The 21539-nt window shown below is 30.9% G+C and overlaps 1 protein-coding gene across 1 annotated transcript; it reads left to right on the plus strand.

Annotated features, from left to right (window-relative positions):
* The first annotated feature begins 11484 nt into the window (after positions 1-11484).
* Positions 11485-20860, plus strand: LOC125070273 (proton-coupled folate transporter-like). Its single transcript, XM_047680066.1, has 5 exons — positions 11485-12565; positions 12658-12759; positions 13372-13593; positions 15432-15588; positions 20648-20860. Exons 1-5 carry the CDS (start codon positions 11602-11604, stop codon positions 20745-20747), a joined length of 1545 nt encoding a protein of 514 aa, XP_047536022.1. The 5' UTR covers positions 11485-11601; the 3' UTR covers positions 20748-20860.
* The last annotated feature ends 679 nt before the right edge of the window (positions 20861-21539 follow it).

Genomic DNA, 21539 nt, shown 5'->3' on the forward strand with positions numbered 1-21539 from the left:
GCCATTGTTATATAATATAATGTTATATAATAATAAAATCGCATAGAGCATTCAAACAAGATCATTGAGTTTTATTACAATCAAATAATTTTACATCACAAAAAATTCTCTCCTTTTTTTTCTTTTCTTTTAACTTCTATATCAAAACGAACTATATTTTAGAGAATAAATCCAAGTTTGTTTAGCTATTAATCTGGCCTGGCGTTTATCACAAGAATATTTTGCACAATACGTGCAATCTATAATATAATTGACATACTGGTGCGTAATTTATTGTATTACTAGCTATGACCGCGACTTCGTAAGCGTTTGAATTAAAAAAAAAACTGCCAAACAACGTCAAGATCGGTCCAGCCGTTCCAGAGATTAGCCGGACAAACAGACAGACAGAAAGACAAAAACTGAAGAAGATATTATTTTGCTATATGGACCGTGAATATACTAAAAAGCGGTTATTTTAATTTTACAAACAGATACTTCAATTTTATTATATGTATAGGTTTAACAGATTAAACAAAAATCGGGTTATATTTTTGCGCTAATCTATATTTACTTGTAATAATAAATCTTTATTGCATGTAATGTCATGCTAATAGTGTCATGCTAATGGCTTAATGAATTTTAACAATTAAGGTACTGATATATTGTTCTTATTGAATGAGGTATCGAGATAATTGGTTTAACAAACGATTTCAGAAATATGTATCACAACTACAACTTATTTGATTTAAAGTATTTTAGAATTGAAATGTATCTAATAAAGCATACACACACATATAAAATAGCATTAGAGCGAGAATTATATATATTATAACTATACTTAAAACTTCCCCTTAGCTTATAGGGCTATAGATCCCGAGGTCACAAAGACTGAACTAGTAAAAGCTTATACAGAGATTTTCTATCAATACATTTTCAATGTGAGATTATACGAATATCGGAATAGACATTGCACATGTGCACTTTAATTTGTGCACTTAAAAAATTCCTGGGCTAAAAACCTCCTTTAAAAATTCAATCAATCAATATTATTACATTATAAATAATTTATCATGTTAATATCACATATTTATTTTTATTTATTTATACATAAAAGTTTACAAAAACAAAATACTTATAGCTAGCATCAGAAAACCACCCAGGTTTGTAATAAATGCTAAGATAGAGTTAAATCTAGGCTCTACAGAACATTAATGGCAGTTAAGCGTGTGTATAAACTATCATAACTTACTTAAAAAGTATGATTTTAGTTTATTCTTAATGTTACCTTATTGCAATAAGGTCGTAGATTATAAATTAATGTATTCATAAGTACAGTTTTGTTGTTATGTTTTATTAATTATACTCGTAATATTGAAATTTTTCCATCTGACGTTTCAATGGTTACTAATATATGACGTTACTTCTAACGCTTTCAATAATTTAATGTCTCGTTGCAGCCATAAATTGGAATTTAATTATATATGTAAATAAATATAAAGAGAGATATGTATATGTAAATGATTACATAGTAAATGATTAGTATTTATTACGTGCGTTTATGTTCTATATTAAGTCAGCTGTTGAATATTTTTAATTCCCACTAATAGAGAATGTTTATTCAAAATAATCCGCTACACACGGTCGCGGTTGAGACGTTATTTTTATTATCTATAGCTTTTTTAAACACTACTCTAACGCAAACACATATATATATATATATATATATTCATGAAGGCGCGCAATAATTCCCGATAATTATTAATGATTGGCGTCTATGATCCAATAGTGTAGATGTACATCACGCATACTAAGCCATCTCATAGACTAGAACTTAACTAGTAAACGCCGATAAAAATTTAGCGCGGGGCGCTCCTTCGTAAGTTAATAGAGCATTTCTCAGATTAGCGTACAAACAAACAAAATCTTAAGCCGTATATATTATGTTATAGATATAATTTTTGTAATAGCTAACTTGACAATCGTATTTATGTATTCGTTTGAATAGTCGAATTAATAACAATGTGTAGGTTTTACGTTTCTTTAAAAGATTTCAAAAAAATTAGAGAGATTGTTCTATCGCTTTTTCGGTTATTACGTTTTTAGGTTTTTCATGTTTCAATTTTACTAAGAATTTATTTGTCGGTATTTCGGTTGCTACATATATACATTTATATAGCATAGCTTATTTTTTATATCACTTATTGTACTAAACAGAAATACTTAGCATTATGTAGCATTTTTACGTTTCGTTCTATAGGGTCGGTGAACCAGTGTAACTACAGGAATATATCATCCTGTTTCCATGAATGGTTAATGTTCCTTATAAACATTGGCACATTTGTCAAACTACATACCTATGATCAAAGAATCTAATATAAGCGGTAGATGAGGAAGATTTGGTGTTAGAGTACCGGAAAATCAACAGAACCTAAAACATTATTAAGTTTAAAGTAATATTTAAATCTATACTATAATTATAAATATGAAAGTAACTTTGTCTGTCTGTTAAGTATTCCGAAAACACTGAACCAATATTGATACTTTGGTACAAAGGAAGTTTGAACTCTAGAGACTTCCTTTTTTTAATCACGATACGGTTATCATATGAAAAGATCTTCAATTTTAAAGATTAGGTTATTCCAATATACCCCATAAAGGCTATTGAGAGTTTTATAAGGGTTAATAATTAGGGATGAAATATAGTGTGGCACGCGTAATGTTGCAATAATTTGTCAGGATAGAATTATGAACAATAATAGTTAGGTTTTTAGAGCAAATAACAAAGTAACCGATCGAATATCGAATCTCGTGGCGTGATATCGCGTTTTCAGTTAGTTTGCTATAAATCAATACAGTAATCTTTTACTTTATCCCAAGAACTTTGTAATCTTAAAAACACAAATAATTTATTTGCATCAGCTAAAATATACCAGTCAATTTAAGGCATTTAGAAGAAATGGATATTCAATTCAGTCACCATAAAAATTGGTATCACTCTTGAATAATGTTTTTGTATTGTTAGGTCCAAATTCATCGATGTATAAAGGTTTGGTAAACATTTGGATTTTTGTATTATTATTTGAGGCGTACATGATGAGCACATACAAATAAAAAAGGGGAAAAATAACAGGACGTTAAGAATAAAATCCTACATCAACATAGATGTATGTCTCTGAAAAGTATTATTCCAAATTTACAATATTTATTACGCAACGCTTGTTGAAACCTTTAATATATCTTTGATTAATTCATAGACATGTTAAAACTTTATACGGAGTCATAGAGTTGATAAGAAGTACATTTAAAATACCAAGGGCTGCATAACTTTGAAATAGCATACTGCATACCTAATCTAAGAAAATTTTGAGCTAAACTATTTTGGAGGCGCCTAAGAACATCGTATAGCATGTTTTAGTATCTCTGATGATTTGCAGTGTAAATTGGATGGGTACTTACGATATCTCGCAACCTAACAGTAGCCAACAAAACTCAAACTCAATATATCCCAAAAAAGCATTCCTGAGCAAAGTTGGTGTCTCAAACAAATGTTATACAATTTCCCACTCATTGTTGAGTAGGAATTCCAGTCACATATGCTAAATATATATGCAGCTGTCCTATTTCCATACATGTATGTCCTAAACTACAGAATCACTCCGTCCATATAACAGATTTATAAAAAACATAATCCTGCTATTAGTTCGTCTCTTTGCGCTTTTTTCTTCTCGAATATTTGCAGCCATGTTAAACTGGTACCCGGATATCTTGAACATAAAAGCTATGAAACTAATGGATCTATCTGGATGTTTTTATCTAACTAAAATAAAAGTACATTGGTAAACCAGGCCCTAGAAACATATCTATAGTTTGTAATTGCACTGGTTGGAAATCGAATACTGTTCTCGAAAAACCTAGAAGAGAGTTACTGCTCTCTTTGTCAGACTCAAAGCCAGCTAGGCTTCGTCAATTAAATAGGTTTCTGATAAATCCTTATTATATCGTAGAATCATTCTTTTGGAAGAAGAGTTAATTTCCTAATTTATAACCTACAGAATGAAACTCCTCGTATGTAATCTATTAATATGATGCTAATTAATATTTCGCTTTGATGAATTTTATGTCAAAATGTTATTTCTAGTTAGGACATTATTAACTCTATACATCTGATTCGGTAACTTGAATATACAGAATATTTAAAGATATTATCTGTATTGATTGGTAACGTTATTTACGCTATGTTTATTTTAGACTAGAAGATGTTAAACAGATTTTTCATAGAATGCTATTTTTCAAGTTATAAATATAATCTAAAATAGATTAGCCTTACAATAAAAAATAGGAGAAAATTACCAGCATTGCAGCGAGGTAAGGCAATTACATGGCGCGTTATTAGTAACAAGAGGGTACGCTTTGCTGTATGTTAAAGATATAACATAAACATAAACAGAGTTAAGAGATACTTTTAATATTTAATCGTTTATGGTCAGATCGGTGGATGCTTCAAGCAATTATATGTAGTGTCTTCACAGATAATAAATGTTCAGTTGCAAGGAAAGTCAGACTTATAAAGCCGTTTTACATTTGAAATAGCCGCATCCACGCTTTAGTTATAAAAAAAAAATATGATTATAATTTGATTAAATTTTCGATCACAAGTCGTTATGAAGCATGGCAACACCAGGTGTTTGTTACGCAATTTAAAAATTAGCTTCAACAATCACCATAAGAGTGTTTGACTTTACGTATCCAGTTTAGGGCCTGATAAAACTACAAAATATTTAAACTAATTTCTCAAAAATATTGCTGTACTTCATTTATGCAGAATTAAAAAGTATAATAAAAAATATATATTCGTCAAAATTAAACAGTACACTGTGTAGAGACGGTACCATTGGCTCTACATATAACATGGCTTTGATATGTATTTCTCCGGAAATGTATAATGTTATCTATTTATGTAATCATTGTCCAGTGAATGCAGTAATTTGTAGCAACATTACAATAACGTAACTTTTTAACGTTACAAAACACTAATCACTTACAATTTAATTAAGTCATGTCGAATTTTTATTCTACCTTCACTATATTTATTGTGTAAGATTGAACGCATTATTTAAATTTCATCAAAATATGGTATATAAATAGAATTATATACAATGGGGTCGATCTAATAAAAACATTCTTAAAATAACATGACAAAGTATAAGGGTTAGGTCCTTTATGATATTCTAAAAATTTTCTTTTACGGTAATGAATTATCATTAATCAAAAGGATTTATATCCGACCTCTTTTGACACCATACTTTTATCCATGTGTTCCATCTGGCTTTTACGTTTTCATACGCCACACAGCAAGCCACCAGAACTATGACATCCCCATATACCAACGGATACAATATGTATATACTCGTTGAAAAAAATTAAATAAAGTAACGCATTGGCGATGTAAGGAATGGTTAAGTGGCTCTATTTTAGGCTATATCTATACAATAAAAAATATATATTTAAAGGACGACGTAAGAGGATAACAGTGATAAATAGTGTCAATTTAAATGTAATTTGTATCGAAGGAAAAAATAAAAAGTAAAGACATTTTCAACAGAGTAACGAGCTACTGGTGTTACTTGATATGGTAATTTTCGAAGATTATTAATTAGACGATATCGAATCATGTCATCAATAATAAAGTACTTATTGTAATATTTATTTACTACAAATCAGTATTGCCTTTTACTAGATCTTTTATTTTACATCGGTTATTCTTAAGCCATAAAATTAAAAGGCCATTTTATTTACTTCCGTAGTCTAAATTTTTTATGTGACTGCAATATATATTCATACAAGCGACCAGCCCCGGTTTTGCACGGTAATGCTGATAATTACAGAATGTCTTTCAACGTCAACGTTCATAGTTTTTCAGTCATTAGAAAATATAAACCGTTATTTCCCGACGTTTTAAATCTGTAATGTTTTCGAAAATATTTAACGTAATAAGGCCATATTGACCTATATTAATTAATGCACAATATATTTAAGGATTAATGCTGTATTGCATAAAATCGCTTCGAAAATAAGCCATTATTTCCCGTAAAAAGTAATGGATAAAAAAAAAATTATTGTGGGTTATCCCTTAGAGATAGATACCATTGGGGTCTTTTTTGTAGATTTTTTTAATGGGTACCATACATTACATTACATGTAGTACATTATTTTGATCTATCTCGTAGTGTTTAGTAAGCGCAAACAAATGTGTCTATTTACGACATCGCTTTAGAATTCCCTAAAATTATCATTGTTTCTCTACTATATTGTGTATGTATTATACATATAAACCTTCCTCTTGAATCAATCTATCTATTATAAAACCGCATCAAAATCCGTTGTGTAATTTTAAAGATCTAAGTATACACAGGGACCGACATCTGTAAGCGACTTCGTTTTATACTATGTAATAATAATAGTTTCATTTAAATAGAGGATTAAAATTAAAAGTCTTAGATTTATACCCTGTTCAAGTTATCTTGATCTTTTTTACAGACGGGCTTAGTGATGAGAAACAGTAAATATAACATATTATATAACAGTCGATGGTACGATGGAATGCGTAATTCAAATTAGAATTCAATTTTTTTTAAACTTATTTTTCTAAAAAGAGTTATACCAGCTAACAATACCCCAACTACTTTCTTTTTTCTTTTTTTTTACACTGGAAAAACGCGTTACGCGTTTCCCCCTCGTGAAAGTGGGAGGGTATGAGGGACTCGCCGGTGCCCAAGACGTTGGCGGCACACAGGAATACCCACTAAATAACCAGCGGTAACCTCTCCGTCTCATCGGTAAGCGCCACAGGATCGCTTTCGCATGCTACCGTGACGCCCTGATGGTCAGCCCGCCTATGCGGGCCTCCGTATCCTAGGGGGGTTCCCGGGGTACTGAGAACCCTAATAGCCCCTGCGGCGCCTATTAGGGCGGGGGAAAAGGACCCCCGTTCGTATCAATAACTTAACAAAGATCTTTAATAAGGATTTATGTAATCGATATTTGTAGCAGTTACTGCCTGTTATTCGCGTCCCTACCGTCCAACCGACGTAACATTGTACAAGCGTCTATTATTTTCAGTGTTTATATTTAAATTTTACTTTGATATATAATAGAAAAATTCTTAAAGTCTTCTTATTTTCGGATAACGCTTGAATCTTTAGGAACTTTTGAATTATATGTACTTTTTTTAATGTTTTTACATTTTTTGGAAAAAATCATTAAATTAAGAAAATAATATGTTCATCATTGCAAAGTTATGTGGATCAGCAAAATTTACATCTGTCAAAAAGATCAAGCTATCTTGTACAGGGTATAGTGAGCAGAAAAAAATAGAAATAAAGTTAGTATAAAAGGATGAAATTTCTATCGATATCTTTGTTTTAATTAATAGCTTATTATGCGTCTCAAAAATCGATTTATAAAATTGGCTTATTATAAATATCGCCAAATAAACATAATTACCGTTAATTTAATGTCATTAAGAAAATAAATGTTTTAATACAATGAATCCATACAAAATCTGTTTCACGCACGTATTATTTGCATAGAATATAATTATTATCGCTATTGGCGTATTTAAAACGTATTGCAATGGAAAATTTTAGTTATGATAATCTGGTCTTTGTTTTAAAATAGATTTTTCATGGACGTACACAGCGTTTGACTGACGCTGGAGGAAATTTACGTATAAAGAATCAAGTGATACACGAAAGGACATGCTCTTGACTTTTTCTTTCAATTTTATAAAGAATATCGTCACAATGAACAATTGTGATTCCAGACTATAATAAATACTCATTAGTCGCCATCTCGTCGTTTTATATATGTATGAAAGGCAATTTAACATTTATCATATTCAAAATTATCTCGCAAATTCATTAATTTAGTCTTAAGGTTAGCAAGCCAGGGTCTTCAGGAAAGATAATGTACAGGTCTTGTTCTCTTCCTTATTCTTTACTAACGAATACGTAGAATAAATATACATATAATTGAATTAATTTTGTTTGAAAATTTGTACTGCACTCCAGTGGTTTCAAATACAGAAAGTAACTACTGAGTAATAGTAATCAGTAAAAATAAAATTATATTGAAAACTTACTCCCAACTCCGAAATTATTAACATTAAGTTCTTAAATATATACAAGTATGAATTAAAAATACTTACTGTATACATTTTGACCGCGTGGAATGGTGGCATGAATGCTAGCAGCATTTCCCCGTTAAATCGCAATTCCGATCCTCTGGCCAAAAAATGAATCAACCCTGAACCAGGCACAGGAGGGCTCCTGTCACAGAGGCAATAAGGCGAGGTGTTATATTTTTAATGATGCTTTTTGCACTACTGCTTTTTTGCCATTTTTTTAGTTGTTTTTTTTCTACTTATAATACTCCAAAATGGTGTATACATTTTGAAAAAATATTTATTTATATGACGATAATTTGATCGTTTAATTTTGCTTATATATAGATTTTTTATTCAAAATAGGTAGGCAGACTGACTAATCGGTCACCATTGTCCATTGACATTGACACTGTAAGAAATATTAACCATCAATTACAACGGCAATCCTCCATAAAAGTTAGGAACTAAGATATAGTGTCCCTCGCTCGTTCACTCACCCTGGAATACAATACTCTTATATTGCCTTCTGGCGGAAAAAATGTGATAAGGGGATTATACTTAATAAGATGAGCTTGCACAAAGCCCTAGCACCCAGTTCTTAATTGCTTGTATTCTCCCGCGTTTTAACGCGGTCGAAGTTGGTTTTTGGTAAATAAAGGTGGTAAATTCATCAAATTTGAGACAGTGGTGTAGCCGTTAAAGGGTGACCGACAAGTACACATAGACACAGACAGTGAGTGTTACTTACGCATTTATAATATTAGTATAGTTTATTATTAAAGCGCCTTATAATAAAATATAGCTATATCACGTTTCTCTAAATTGCTATGTTTAAATTAGATAGGAATATGTAGTAGCAATCTTGCTTGTTCTTTCTGAGAAAAGCTATAAACATAATTTAAAAAGGCATTATGCAGCGCCCAATATACCTAATTTGATATTATGATGATCAGGGAAATATGCTTGTCATGACATGACAAAACTACAATTTGATTTGACTAAACCCTCCATGTCTTTTTAAATAAAATGTATGACATTACATCTACTATAAAATAAATCTAATTATTTCCTATTATTCAACACGATATTATTCGATTAATTCAAATCATTAATGTAACTTTGATAAATAAAACTATATCTTTTGATAAATTAAATAATATGCAACATTTTTTTTCGAATCCACATTTTATGCTTCACAGTCATGGAGTCGTCAATGAACTGTATATAATTTAATAATAAAAAAACTAGACACAATTGTACACATAACAGTTTTATTTATTTATTCCTATAAAAAAGTGATTATTACTGACGTTTATGAGTGTTCATGTTAACGTTAAGAAAATAGCTAATTTTATATGCAGTTGTTTGTCCTCATTTTAAAAACATGGTAGTCAAATAGGCTTAAATTACTTTGCGAAATAAATTTCGCATTTAATACATTCAATACGAATCCAGAAGATTTAGGCTCACGCTGCTCCATCCAAGTTGGATATATAAGATATATGTACGGATATAGAAGATATATGAGGCAGATTTTCATTCGACTTCGAAGCTTCGTTATATTCAAGAAATTTAGCTTCACTACCATTCCCGATTTTTCAAGATTTAAACTTACTAAAAAAAGTAAAAGTAATTATCATTTACGTCTAAATATAGCCAATATAGCCAATAACAAGGCGTAGATTAAATTTTTCGTACATTTGTTTAAATAAATACTATCAAATGTGTACAATATGATATATATGTATGTTTATAAATTTATGAAATTATTCATATAACCAAACCTTAAGCGAGAACGCGAGCAGACTAATGAAGAGGTCAGGGTCAAAAGTTCTAGCGGAACTCTAACTTTGTAGAGTTATATATAGTATGATGAAAATTATAATCAAGTGCGTATAAACATGTTACTGCAGTATATTAGTTGAATTGACAAATAAAACTATTCACAAACAAAAAATAAACCACCATACCATGTTTGTCATAATGCTGTGTCTTAACATATTATATGTTTAGTGAAGATATACATATGCCTCTATAATATACATAGCTCTCTGGCTTCACTACTTTGGACCATCTTGGCTCTTCATCATTAAAAGTAAATATGCAATAAAAATATTTGTCAAGTTAGAAAAATACTGTTTTGTAATAGAAAAACATGTTTTTTTTTTTTGAAGAAATACAAGAATGCTACATCCATTTAAAAATACATATACCATTCAGTTTAAGTAGTATGGCCAAAGACATGTCTAGAAGTAAAGAACTATTCAGGAAATGAAAGTAGGAAGTAGAATAAAAGATTTTTGGAAATACTTTATATAAAAAAAAAAAATATATCTAGTCGATAATTATTGTAGCAATATGAATGGATTAGTATGCATTGTATTATACTACACATATTCGTAAAAAAATATGCTATTAACTGTTCGAGGGACATTGCTCTGGACTTCATATGTTATGACGTCTATAGACGTCTACGGTTCCAGAAAATTTTAATTATCCTATTACCTCTTATGGGAATATTTCCGAAATATTCTCTTAAAATTGTTGATAATTTAAGTAACATAAATAAATTTGATGATATATTCAATCTGATGATGATTTTTCAAAAATAAGATGTTGCCGCTCACTTGTGTGTCTATTCTTTATATAGATTTTTTTTTAAACTGACTTAATACCTCGAATACAATAATATGTCACGTAGATGAAGTACATAGTATTTCCTAAGGGTTGTTTGAGTAATATATATTGCAGAATATACGGAATTACTGGCAATGTTCCAACTTTCTTCAAAAGAGGCAGCCACAACGCTGTATTTAGTTGAACAGTACCCACTGCAATTTACATTCCTATGATTTATCCAGCCACGGCCTATATTTAGAATAACTGCTCGTGAAATATTTTATTTTTTTTATTGCATTTTTAATAAGAACAGCAATTATTTATATCAGAGGAAGAAAATGTCGCACGGGCAAAATATTAAATCTTATTAAAATTTTGACAAATTTACACAAAAATCATGATTTTTTATTACAATAATTTTATGAACCAGGAATTACGCGCGGTTTCACCTGCATTTTTTACAAACCAGATATCCTAAGATTAGCTGATTCTTTAAAAAAACAAACATTTCACCATTAAATTATTAGCATCGATTCCAAAATACAAATATTTAAACGAAACAATAGTACATTATATTATTTAAAAAAAATGTTAGGATGAACTTTATCTTATACGGTGCGGTCATCTTCAAGGTTGTGTCGGTATATAATAACATAGGTATCAAATTAGTTGTACAGTTTATAAATACCATTTTTCGAAGCAAACAAGTTTGTCGGACTTCAAAGTTGTGTGTCGACATTTGAGATTCGTGCTTACAAATAAACAGACTGTATAAGTCTGCTTTAGCTTCTAAATATTGGTTTTATAGTGAAATGTGTTATTAGAATTAAAAAAAAATGGCTTCTAAAGTAACAAGTGAAACTGAATTAAAGGACACAAAAGTGAATAATGGAAAAGATGAAAACAATCGTGAAGTGGAACCGGAAGTGGTCCAGACATCATTCTCAATGAAAATTAGGAATTTCATAAATTTCTTTACCGTGGAACCGTTTCTCTTTTGTTACATTTTGCCAAATATAATATCATCTATAGCAGTTCAAAAGCTGAACATGGAAAAAGCATGTCGTGCTGACCTTAATTATTCTGAATACATTTGCTCCCAAGCTATATCCGGAGATTTCAGTGATAATATAACGGAAATTGCTTTGGGTGAAGCACAAACCTTAGTAGCTGATATGACGAGCTGGAAACAGCCCCTACAAAGTGGAATACCTGCCCTTTTAATATTATTCGTTGGAGCATGGAGTGATAAAACTGGAAATAGGAAATATCTAATGCTCTTTCCAATGTTTGGGGAGCTTGTATCAGCCGTGGGATTAATTTTAACGACATATTTCTTTCTTGAATGGCCGTTGTGGATAACAGGGTTAATAGAGGCACTTCCTTCAGCATTTTCTGGTGGTCTCTCAATCGCTTTGATGGGTTCCTACAGCTACATAGCAGATGTCACTACTGTTGAGACACGTACTTTTAGAATGGGTTGCGTAGCAGTAATCGTTACTTTAGGGATACCTTTGGGATCTTCCATAAGTGGCGTTTTGTTAGAACTAGTAGGTTTCTATGGAATATTTGGTATTGGAGCGTTACTATACACTTTTGGTTTTCTTCACACTTATTTTAGAATACACGATATTAAACGTGTAAAAATTGAAGGCACGTTTCGACAAAAACTATACGATTTCTTTAATCCGAAAAATGCTTGGGATACACTTTCGCTGCTATTTCTAACGCCGAAGAAAGAACTTATCCAAATATGGCTAGTTGTTTGGGCACATATTGTTGTCATCGGTCCTGTATTCGGTTAGTTTGTTGAATGAAATCGCGAATGAATGTTATAAAACTGTAAAGAGGCAACTTCCAGAATTTTAAGTTAAATACTTTTATCATTTTAGGTGAAAGCGCTGTGTTATTTTTATACACACTGAAGAAATTCAATATGGGTGTCGTAGAGTTCAGTCTCTTTTCAACGTATTCTGTGCTAATGGGACTAGCTGGTATATTTCTTTTATATTCAATTGTTTTGATTTCGTATTGCTTATAAAATATCGATAATTTTATGTTAAATCAAAGTTACAGATTTAATTCTGTATCTGTCTATCTCCCTAATATCGTCAATATACAGCCAACCTTGATGTTCTTGAGAAGTTTTGTATGTTTATAAATATAAGAGTCTGTTACAAATATTATCTACACAAATATTAAATTATATTGTAATTAACTATCTCTGTATGCCAAAACATAAGAATTAGAATGAAAATGCATGTAGATTTTATTCATCACATCCAACGTAATATTGAAGTCGCGCCTTAGACACAATTTCGAATAATATGATTGATAATAATAAAATATAATTATAATGACGTTAGCCACATGATTGCGTAAATACTTTAGTGATATCATCTCTAAGACTCGCGGATAAAAAAGCATCCTTTGTAGATTTTTTTCTAAAACAACAACTTGAATTTATTCATGGTAAAAATAATATAGGCACTGATAAACAGAATAATTAGTGTTATAAATAACATCATTTTTAAAATATATTATTAGTCGTAATTGTTTATATTATAAATTAACAAATACGTATTAATACAATAATATATTTTCAGGTACTGCCGTTGCTGTAACAGTTTTGAGCAAAATTTTAAAGGTTCACGACGATCTTCTTGGGGCAATAGCGACCACAAGCAAAGTGCTCTCCAGTTTTGTTTACGGCTTAGCTCCAAATAAAACTTGGTTTTACGTCGGACCGGTTCTCGATTTCTTTGGTAATTGTGGATCAACAGTAGTAAGATCTTTGGGAACTAAAGTCGTCGATCCTGATGAAATTGGTAAGTATAAATATCATGATCAATTCCTTTGTATATTGATGTATCCGTCATTTTTTATACTTTGACAAAGTTGGATCATACTACATTAATTATTGTTTTAATTGTTGTATTCCAACAGTGGATCTCTAAAAGGATACCTAACCCCTGTGTTATGAATTTAAAATTTTTTTATCGGGTTTTGAAACATTACAGATACTTATTAACTGAGTCAAAATAAAAATTAACTCCATTTGAAATAAGTTTTTAGTTATTTTATAGTTGTTCATATTTTAAAATAATTATATGACATGAAACAGTATCGTTTTATTCCCAAGTTCAATAATCATAATTAGAATCAGAATTAAAATCAAAATAATCTTTATTCAAGTATGCTCATATACGCATTTTTAAATCATCGTGTTAGAAATAACAAAAACACAGTAGTTATTCTTTTTCATTATTTTAATTACAGATATCTCAATAAAGTACAATCATTTTTTTTATATACAGACTGTATGCAGTGGCATGCAGTACAAATATGTACATATATATAAAGCACATACTTCATCTTACATATTTTAATATTATAAATAAAAAATAAGTCTGAATATTCTCTCAAAAAATGTGTGTACTTGTCATTATATTTTAAAAGGTGCTAGAGAAGACGCGCGTTATAAAAAAAACGGGTTCTTGTTCGTCGCTGATGTAACATTTCAAAGACACAATTAAAGATTTACGAGTAACCGCTAGAACCGGATCCAGTGTCGTGGTCTTGCGGTTACAGATTCCTCAATTAACAAAATCGATATTATTTTTAGTTTTTATAAATATTTAATATATTTATAAATAATTACACTTTTTTGGACGCATAAAGACGTCATAACAATTACTTCAACCTTTGTGGAATATCAAAGCAAAGTACTTGATTCAGTAACTAGGTGATCTTAGCCTTAGCCTGCTTATTAAAATTATTTAATTAAATGTAAAAAAGTTATTTTATAAGAAAGGCTAATAAAACTAGCAATTTATTCAGTACCTTTATACAAGGTGAAATCAAACCTATAAAAAAGCTAAATCATGTTAAAACATAAATAAAAAAACTGTGATGTAAATAAACTAAAATTATGACAACATGGTAATAAATTACAATATAATATCACTACTAGTACTAGTATATTATTATAGTAATATTATCATTATTGACTATCTGACAGTTCCCTTGATTCTGGCTTCAAAACCCAGGTCGGGCCGATAAATAGTTTTTGGTTTTTCTATCGAAATGTTCTCAGTAACAGTGGCGTGTCGGTCTTGAAGTTGGAAGTGTGTAAATTCCCGTGCCTACAAAACCGAAGGCGTTAGGCCTACGAATAAACTCTTTCTGGTTGCGTCGGATTTGCCGTCCCATCGGATTATGAGAGTGAAAAAACACAGTGTTCATATGTTTGCACATGCACTTGTGCAATATAATATGTTCTGCGTAGTTGGCTGTTTCCTCTGTGGCCGAAATCAGGACGACATCATCGGCATTATTATTAGCAATGAGAAAGATACAAATTCGATCCTCACTTTGTAGAGTCGATTGGTTAGAGTTTAGAGGAGAATAGAATAGAAGTTCAGTATTCATTAAATTTGTTTTTTTTTTTTTAATATTGCTAATATTGACGATTCCGGTTTCAAACCATAGAAGTTTACATACAATTAATGCATGTTTATAATTCGTTCTCAGCTATAAAAGAAAACATCCTTTGGAAATATTAATATCTTAAATCAATATATGCCACAACTGTATCCACTATTGCACCCACTGGATGCTTCCAGGCTGTTGTTTTACAGAAATAAAGATAAATTTCTCTTTCCAGGCAAAATCTGTTCACTAATTGGTGTCGTGGAGGCAATAGTACCGGTTATCTACACTCCTATTTACAGCAAGTTATATTCAAAAACACTTGAAACTTTGCCCGGAGCATTTTATCTTCTTGGTGGTTTGATGACGATACCTGCAGTTTTCATATTCATGTAAGCCTCTCACCATTATAATCTTTACTAATATTATTCTTTGAATGCGTGTGTATTTATCATGAATATTACGAATCAACATATTTACGAATTTTTGTACAAGAAAGAAAAAATACGTGAAACGTATTTCCTTTCGATTGAGTAAAGATTACGAATTACAAAATACTGTCACTGCAGGCCAATTTGCTTATTAACCGTTTATGTCTATAAAGTCATATTTACAAATCTGGTTAAATACTGAACGCTCATTGGTCATCCATTGCGACATCGGCTGCATCGACCAATGGCATTAAGATTAAATTCAAAATTAATCTGACATTGATCTGAGTTTCGAAAACTGGAAGTAGGTATGGATACTATTTCTTTTTCACTATTTAGAATATTAATGTTTTACAAATTAATATTTATACATAGTATAAATTTTATTCAATTACGAGTACCTAATATTTTATTATTCATAATAAGCAGTTAGGTACATAATAACTTAATTATAGTCCTTCATATACAATAATAGTCATTACTGATATTTAACTGCTTTATCCGTCTAATGGCTAGCCTTAAGAGTGCAGGTCCTGTACTAATTTCCAGGTCGACTTAATAAAAAGTTATTTGGCTTTTTGTCAAAAAAAAAATCCTAGATAAGTTGAAAGATTTTCCCAGAACTTTGAAGTTGGTAGAATTAATATTCGCGAACCTTAGAAAATACGTAAAACTAGTGGCTTTGTGCTTGAATTATTTCCGTTTCGACTAGGTTATGAGATCGGGAGAATAGAAGTGCACTCGTGTTTGAGCATGTTCTTATACGTATACTAAAATCTTATAATAATCGAAAATTAAATTATACTTTATTCAAGTAGGCTTTTAGAAGTACTTTTAAATCATCATCTAACAAACTTTATTAAGTGAAGCTACCACCTGTTCGGAATGTAGATTCTACCGGCAAGAAACTCAGTAGTTACTCTTTTACAACATTTAAAAATGCAATATATCTGTTGCACCTCATGCAACTTTGTGTAGCAATAATGTAATTTTTAGTTTTAAGTTTGGGTGCAATAAAGGATAAAATAAATAAATAAATAAATAATATATCATATATATATAAAATAATATATCCTGCCTGAAAGTCAACAAGTATTAACTCTTAAACATTATTACATTCTTATCAATGTATTTTTTATAAAATTTAATTTAATTATTTTTTATAATTAATATATCCTGCAGGGTTAGATAGTCTTCCTTGAGAATGGAAGTCGAGTCTAAAATAGGATTTAATCTGTACTTTTAATGAAACTGATCAGCTACATAGTATCTTGTTATTGTTAAAACAACTTAAATCTTGAAACCTAGAAATATATTTATGTATCTAGCAAGTATGTAGCGAAAAGTATGACTTAATTAATGTTAGTTTAACTTGTTGATGGCACTCGGTACTTTGTATCAACATAATACTTAGGAGTGATTGGGAAAACACTTCAAACGTTTAAGGCATTTGAATGTAAACTATTGGAAATATGAATATAAACGAATGTTTATACGAATATTAGAATAGATTATATTATATGATAATTCTTAAATAATGAAAAGGTTATTGAGATTCGTAGTATTCCGCTGGGCAATATGAATTTTAATACTTAACTTTACGTACTACATTTATAACCTAGTTGAATATGAAATTTTTACCTGCCTTGTGTACATATTTGTGCCAATATGAATACATTTTTGAAGACGCACCTTCAGGACAGGGAAATTTTGGGGATGGTGGGCGACGGCGAACATTTCCGCAAACACATTGAACTGGTAGTTCCTCAAGACGAACCTCATATGTGAGACCTGTTATACAAATGTCATTTTGTCATAACCAAGGACAGAACATTGTAAACGTTGTTGGCCGTACGTCGTTAGGTCTGAGGTTTCGGCCACGAGTTTGTGCGTAAACGTCTGAGGTAAAATTCCTATTAAAGAAAATTTTTGTCTGTCCTAAAATAAATCTATAACTTTTTCGGTTTTTGTGTCCAAAAACTCAGACTTTGCAGTTAAAGTCACAAAAAACATACGTGCAAATGACATGTTATAACATCTGATAACTTAGTGATAAGGCTTTGTGCAAGGTCGTCAGGCTAAATACCACCCAATTATCATAATATATTCTATCGCCAAGCAGATATGCTTTGTATTGTACTGATGTATTCCACGAGGTGAGTGACTCAGTAGCTACAAGGGACATACTGTGTTAGTTCACAAGACTGGTGGCGCATTGGCGAAGTAAGGGCTGTTTAATGTTTTTATAGTGCCAATATCTATAAGCGTTGATGACTTCTTACTCCAGGTGGGCCATTTGCCAATCTGTTAACATATTAAATTAAATGAAAAATGATTTTCCCAAGCAATACGTATCAGCATGAATCGCCGGTATAAATTTATGTATGTTTCATTACACACAATAAAAACTTCAGTATGGTCAATATAATTGTCAATTAACTTTTGCAACAATTCGATAAATTTTAAATACCTACCTAAAGTAATACCTATGAATCCCTTACTCATAAAATACTATATTCCTGTTGCTTGGTAGGTAACAAGCACTACGAAATAAATGTTATAATATTCGATACGTGCAGAAATATTCCTATTTTTTGCTAAAAAGAATGGACTAGATATGGAGCTGTGACGAGCTCACAATACTTAACTATACTAATTGAGAAGTATAAATGTCAGCTAGTTGTCTAACTTTCTCAACCATGTTAGCTACGGAACCGAGGCTTCCTGCAAGCGAGGACAAATAAGACTTCCACTGAAGTTTTGAATCTAAAGTTACCTAGAATCAAGAATTTAAAGTATTTTATAACGTAAAATCGGATTTCATCTTAGATACACTTATATTAATAAAGGAAATTCCAAAAGTAACTATACTGTAATTGTGACTACCATCCTGGTGTTTATTCTATTTGATGTATTTGTACAGTATATCTATGACCTTCGGAGCGATCTATGTCTTTACACCAATATTCCAGGAGATTTAGAAACCAGATATTCTTCGAAAAAAATTATAAATAGAAAATTAAGGTTTTGTTTAAGATAGAAGTTCGCCAATTCCAAAGCATCATATCATGTTTAATAAGAACCTAATTACGAGGCTGTTTATTCTAATTTGTTTTTTCAATTGAATGCAATTTTCATAATTTATCTTTTGAAAAATAACTTGTTTTAATATAATTTGTGGATTTTATTGAATATTAATTATAAACAATTTCTCATTAATATTAAAAATAAAATACGAATAGATCGTACCCATCACTATGAATATTTTTTCGTGTTCATTTTAATTATAATTCATTCGTAAGATGCGTATGCGAGTATACAAGAGCCGAGATGGCCCAGTGGTTAGAACGCGTGCATCTTAACCGATGATTACGGGTTCAAACCCAGGCAACTGAATATTCATGTGATTAATTTGTGATTATAAATTATCTTGTACTCGGCGGTGAAGGAAAACATCGTAATCTGCATGTGTCTAATTTCAACGAAATTCTGCCAATGTGTATTGGAGCAGCGTGGTCGAATATGCTCCCAACCTTCTCCTCAAAGGGAGAGGAGGCCTTAGCCCAGCTGTGGGAAATTTACAGGCTGTTAATGTATGCATATACACCTGAGGCACGTGTCGTTTTCTTAAATGCAAAACATTTGCCTCGACTGAGGAAGGCAGATGTTTTTTTTTTAACATTATTCAAAGATTCCTCTTCATGCACGTCTGGTATAGTATATTCTAGAATAATTTGTCTCTGCGTCTGTTCCATGCAAAGTATAACAAATAACCTCAGTTTCAAGTTTGCTTTCAAATGGGTACCAACATAAAAAAGCGGAACTCTAAGTAGTTTTATTTATGTGTCATAGGACAACGTGGCTATTTTTTAATCGCCAAAAAATTAATTTATCATCTTATATACATTATATTTGTAATACAGCTAACACGTTATTGTATAAACTTATACTTATTTTTCATTTTCTTACATAATATCCTGCCAGTCCTGAAATATATCAAACGTCACTAGTCTCTAGCTCATCAGTAAGTTAGTTAAAAATCAACATCGATATTCCAGCTTCACAGACATTTCCAAAATTTTATACAAACTTGATAAAATAAAAGTACAATTGTCATATTTGAAGCTGTGTCGCCATGACAACGAGCGTTTGAGCAGCCGCAATTAATGTTCGCCGCGAGTGTCGCGGAGAATGACTTAGAGCAGCCTCTTTTATTACGCACCTTTAAATCTTTAATATTTGAACGGAATTAATTGGAGTATCTTAATTATAAAATCTAATAACGGTATAATTGTAATAAAATATTTGCCAATGTAATTTTTAACGAGCTTGTGAGGACCTTTGTGGAATGGAAGGATCTACATAGAGCAATACGATTACAGATCATTATTATCAAAGATTTGTTCTGTCTTCGCAGAATAACTCCCGAACTTGGTGGTAGGGCTTTGTGCAAGCCCGTCTGGGTAGGTACCACCCACTCATCAGATATTCTACCGCCAAATAACAGTACTCTGTATTGTTGTGTTGTGTTGCAGGTTGGAAGGGTGACTGAGCCAGTGTAATCACAGGCACAAGGGACATAACATCTTAGTTCCCAAGGTTGATGGCCCATAGGAGATGTAAGGAATTGTTAATATTTCTTACAGCGCCTTTGTCTATGGGCAGTGGTGACCACTTACCATCAGGTGGCCCATATGCTCGTCCTCCAACCAATGTCATAAAAAAAGAACGTTTCGTCAGAACCAAAACAAAAATCAAAATATACTTTATTCAAGTAGGCGTTTACAAGCAGTTTTGAATCTTCATTTAATAAACTATATTAAGTGAAGCTGACCTGAAGTGAAGTGACCACCGGTTCGGAATGTAGATTCTACCGAGAAGAACCGGCAAAGAAATTCAGTAGCTACTCTTTTTAAAAATACAGTTATTAAAATACAATTATATAAAAACATTCATGTTACATATTAAGAAGTAAAAACTATTTGCAGACAATAAGTCATAATTTTGTGTCTGATTCCAGATTCCTTTACTTCGTTCACAAAAGACAAGAAAAGGATGTTGTTAAAAATCCAGATGCGAAGATCATGCATGCCCACGACAACGCTGTTACCGTGCTTTGAAATGCTAAATAAGAAATATACACTGTAAGAATAAGATTGTAAGAATATTTCACATATATATGCGTATAATACTCATGTAAAATTAATGAAAACTTTATTTCAAACGAATTATATTTTTATGTTACATTTGTGTTGATTTTACTTTTAAGTTCTAGTTTAAGTTTGCTTACAGTTTTTCTTATTATTGTTTTATTAAAAAGGGCTTATTCCAATTGCCTCTTTTCAATTTCTGATTTTTTTAAGCTTGTGTGCGTGTAAATGCATATGTGTATATAATCACAACTACTATAGTCAAGCCAATCGGTGTAAAGCATCGTGATGCCGTAACATTATCTATTCAGTATATATTTTCAATTGTACAGAAAATAAAATGACATATTACTCATAATATTACGTTACTAAAATAATTACAATAAATTGTATAAACCTACACCCAGTTAATATTTAAAAAATAAAAAAATTAAGAAAAATAATAAAATCGATGGTTCCTCATACTTAGAGTAAATTTTATGGTGCTCAAGATTTTTTGCGTAACTTTTTCATTAAATTTTGTCGTCAAAACTTGTAGCCCAACTTTTTTATGATACAGAAACTCTACAAAATAATTATTACCCAAACCTTTATGGTACTCTAATTATAAATGCAACTAAGTTATGTGTTTATAAATAAATACAATAAATTAAAAAGTGAGGTTTTTTAATTTAATGTTGGTGAAAGGTTAGAATAACTAATAAATGCGCGGTTCCCTCGTGCAATACATCCGTTCGACGAGCAATACATCCTTCCTATGTA

This window comes from Vanessa atalanta, chromosome 17, assembly GCF_905147765.1.
Source record: "Vanessa atalanta chromosome 17, ilVanAtal1.2, whole genome shotgun sequence".
Classification (NCBI taxonomy): domain Eukaryota; kingdom Metazoa; phylum Arthropoda; class Insecta; order Lepidoptera; family Nymphalidae; genus Vanessa; species Vanessa atalanta.

Bases quoted from the DNA above. Each gene is read 5' to 3' on its own strand.
- LOC125070273 (XM_047680066.1), top strand. From the start codon at position 11,602: ATGGCTTCTAAAGTAACAAGTGAAACTGAATTAAAGGACACAAAAGTG. The intron at 12,566-12,657 runs GTTAGTTTGTTG...TTATCATTTTAG, and splicing joins TGTCATCGGTCCTGTATTCG to GTGAAAGCGCTGTGTTATTT. The intron at 12,760-13,371 runs GTATATTTCTTT...ATATATTTTCAG, and splicing joins TGTGCTAATGGGACTAGCTG to GTACTGCCGTTGCTGTAACA.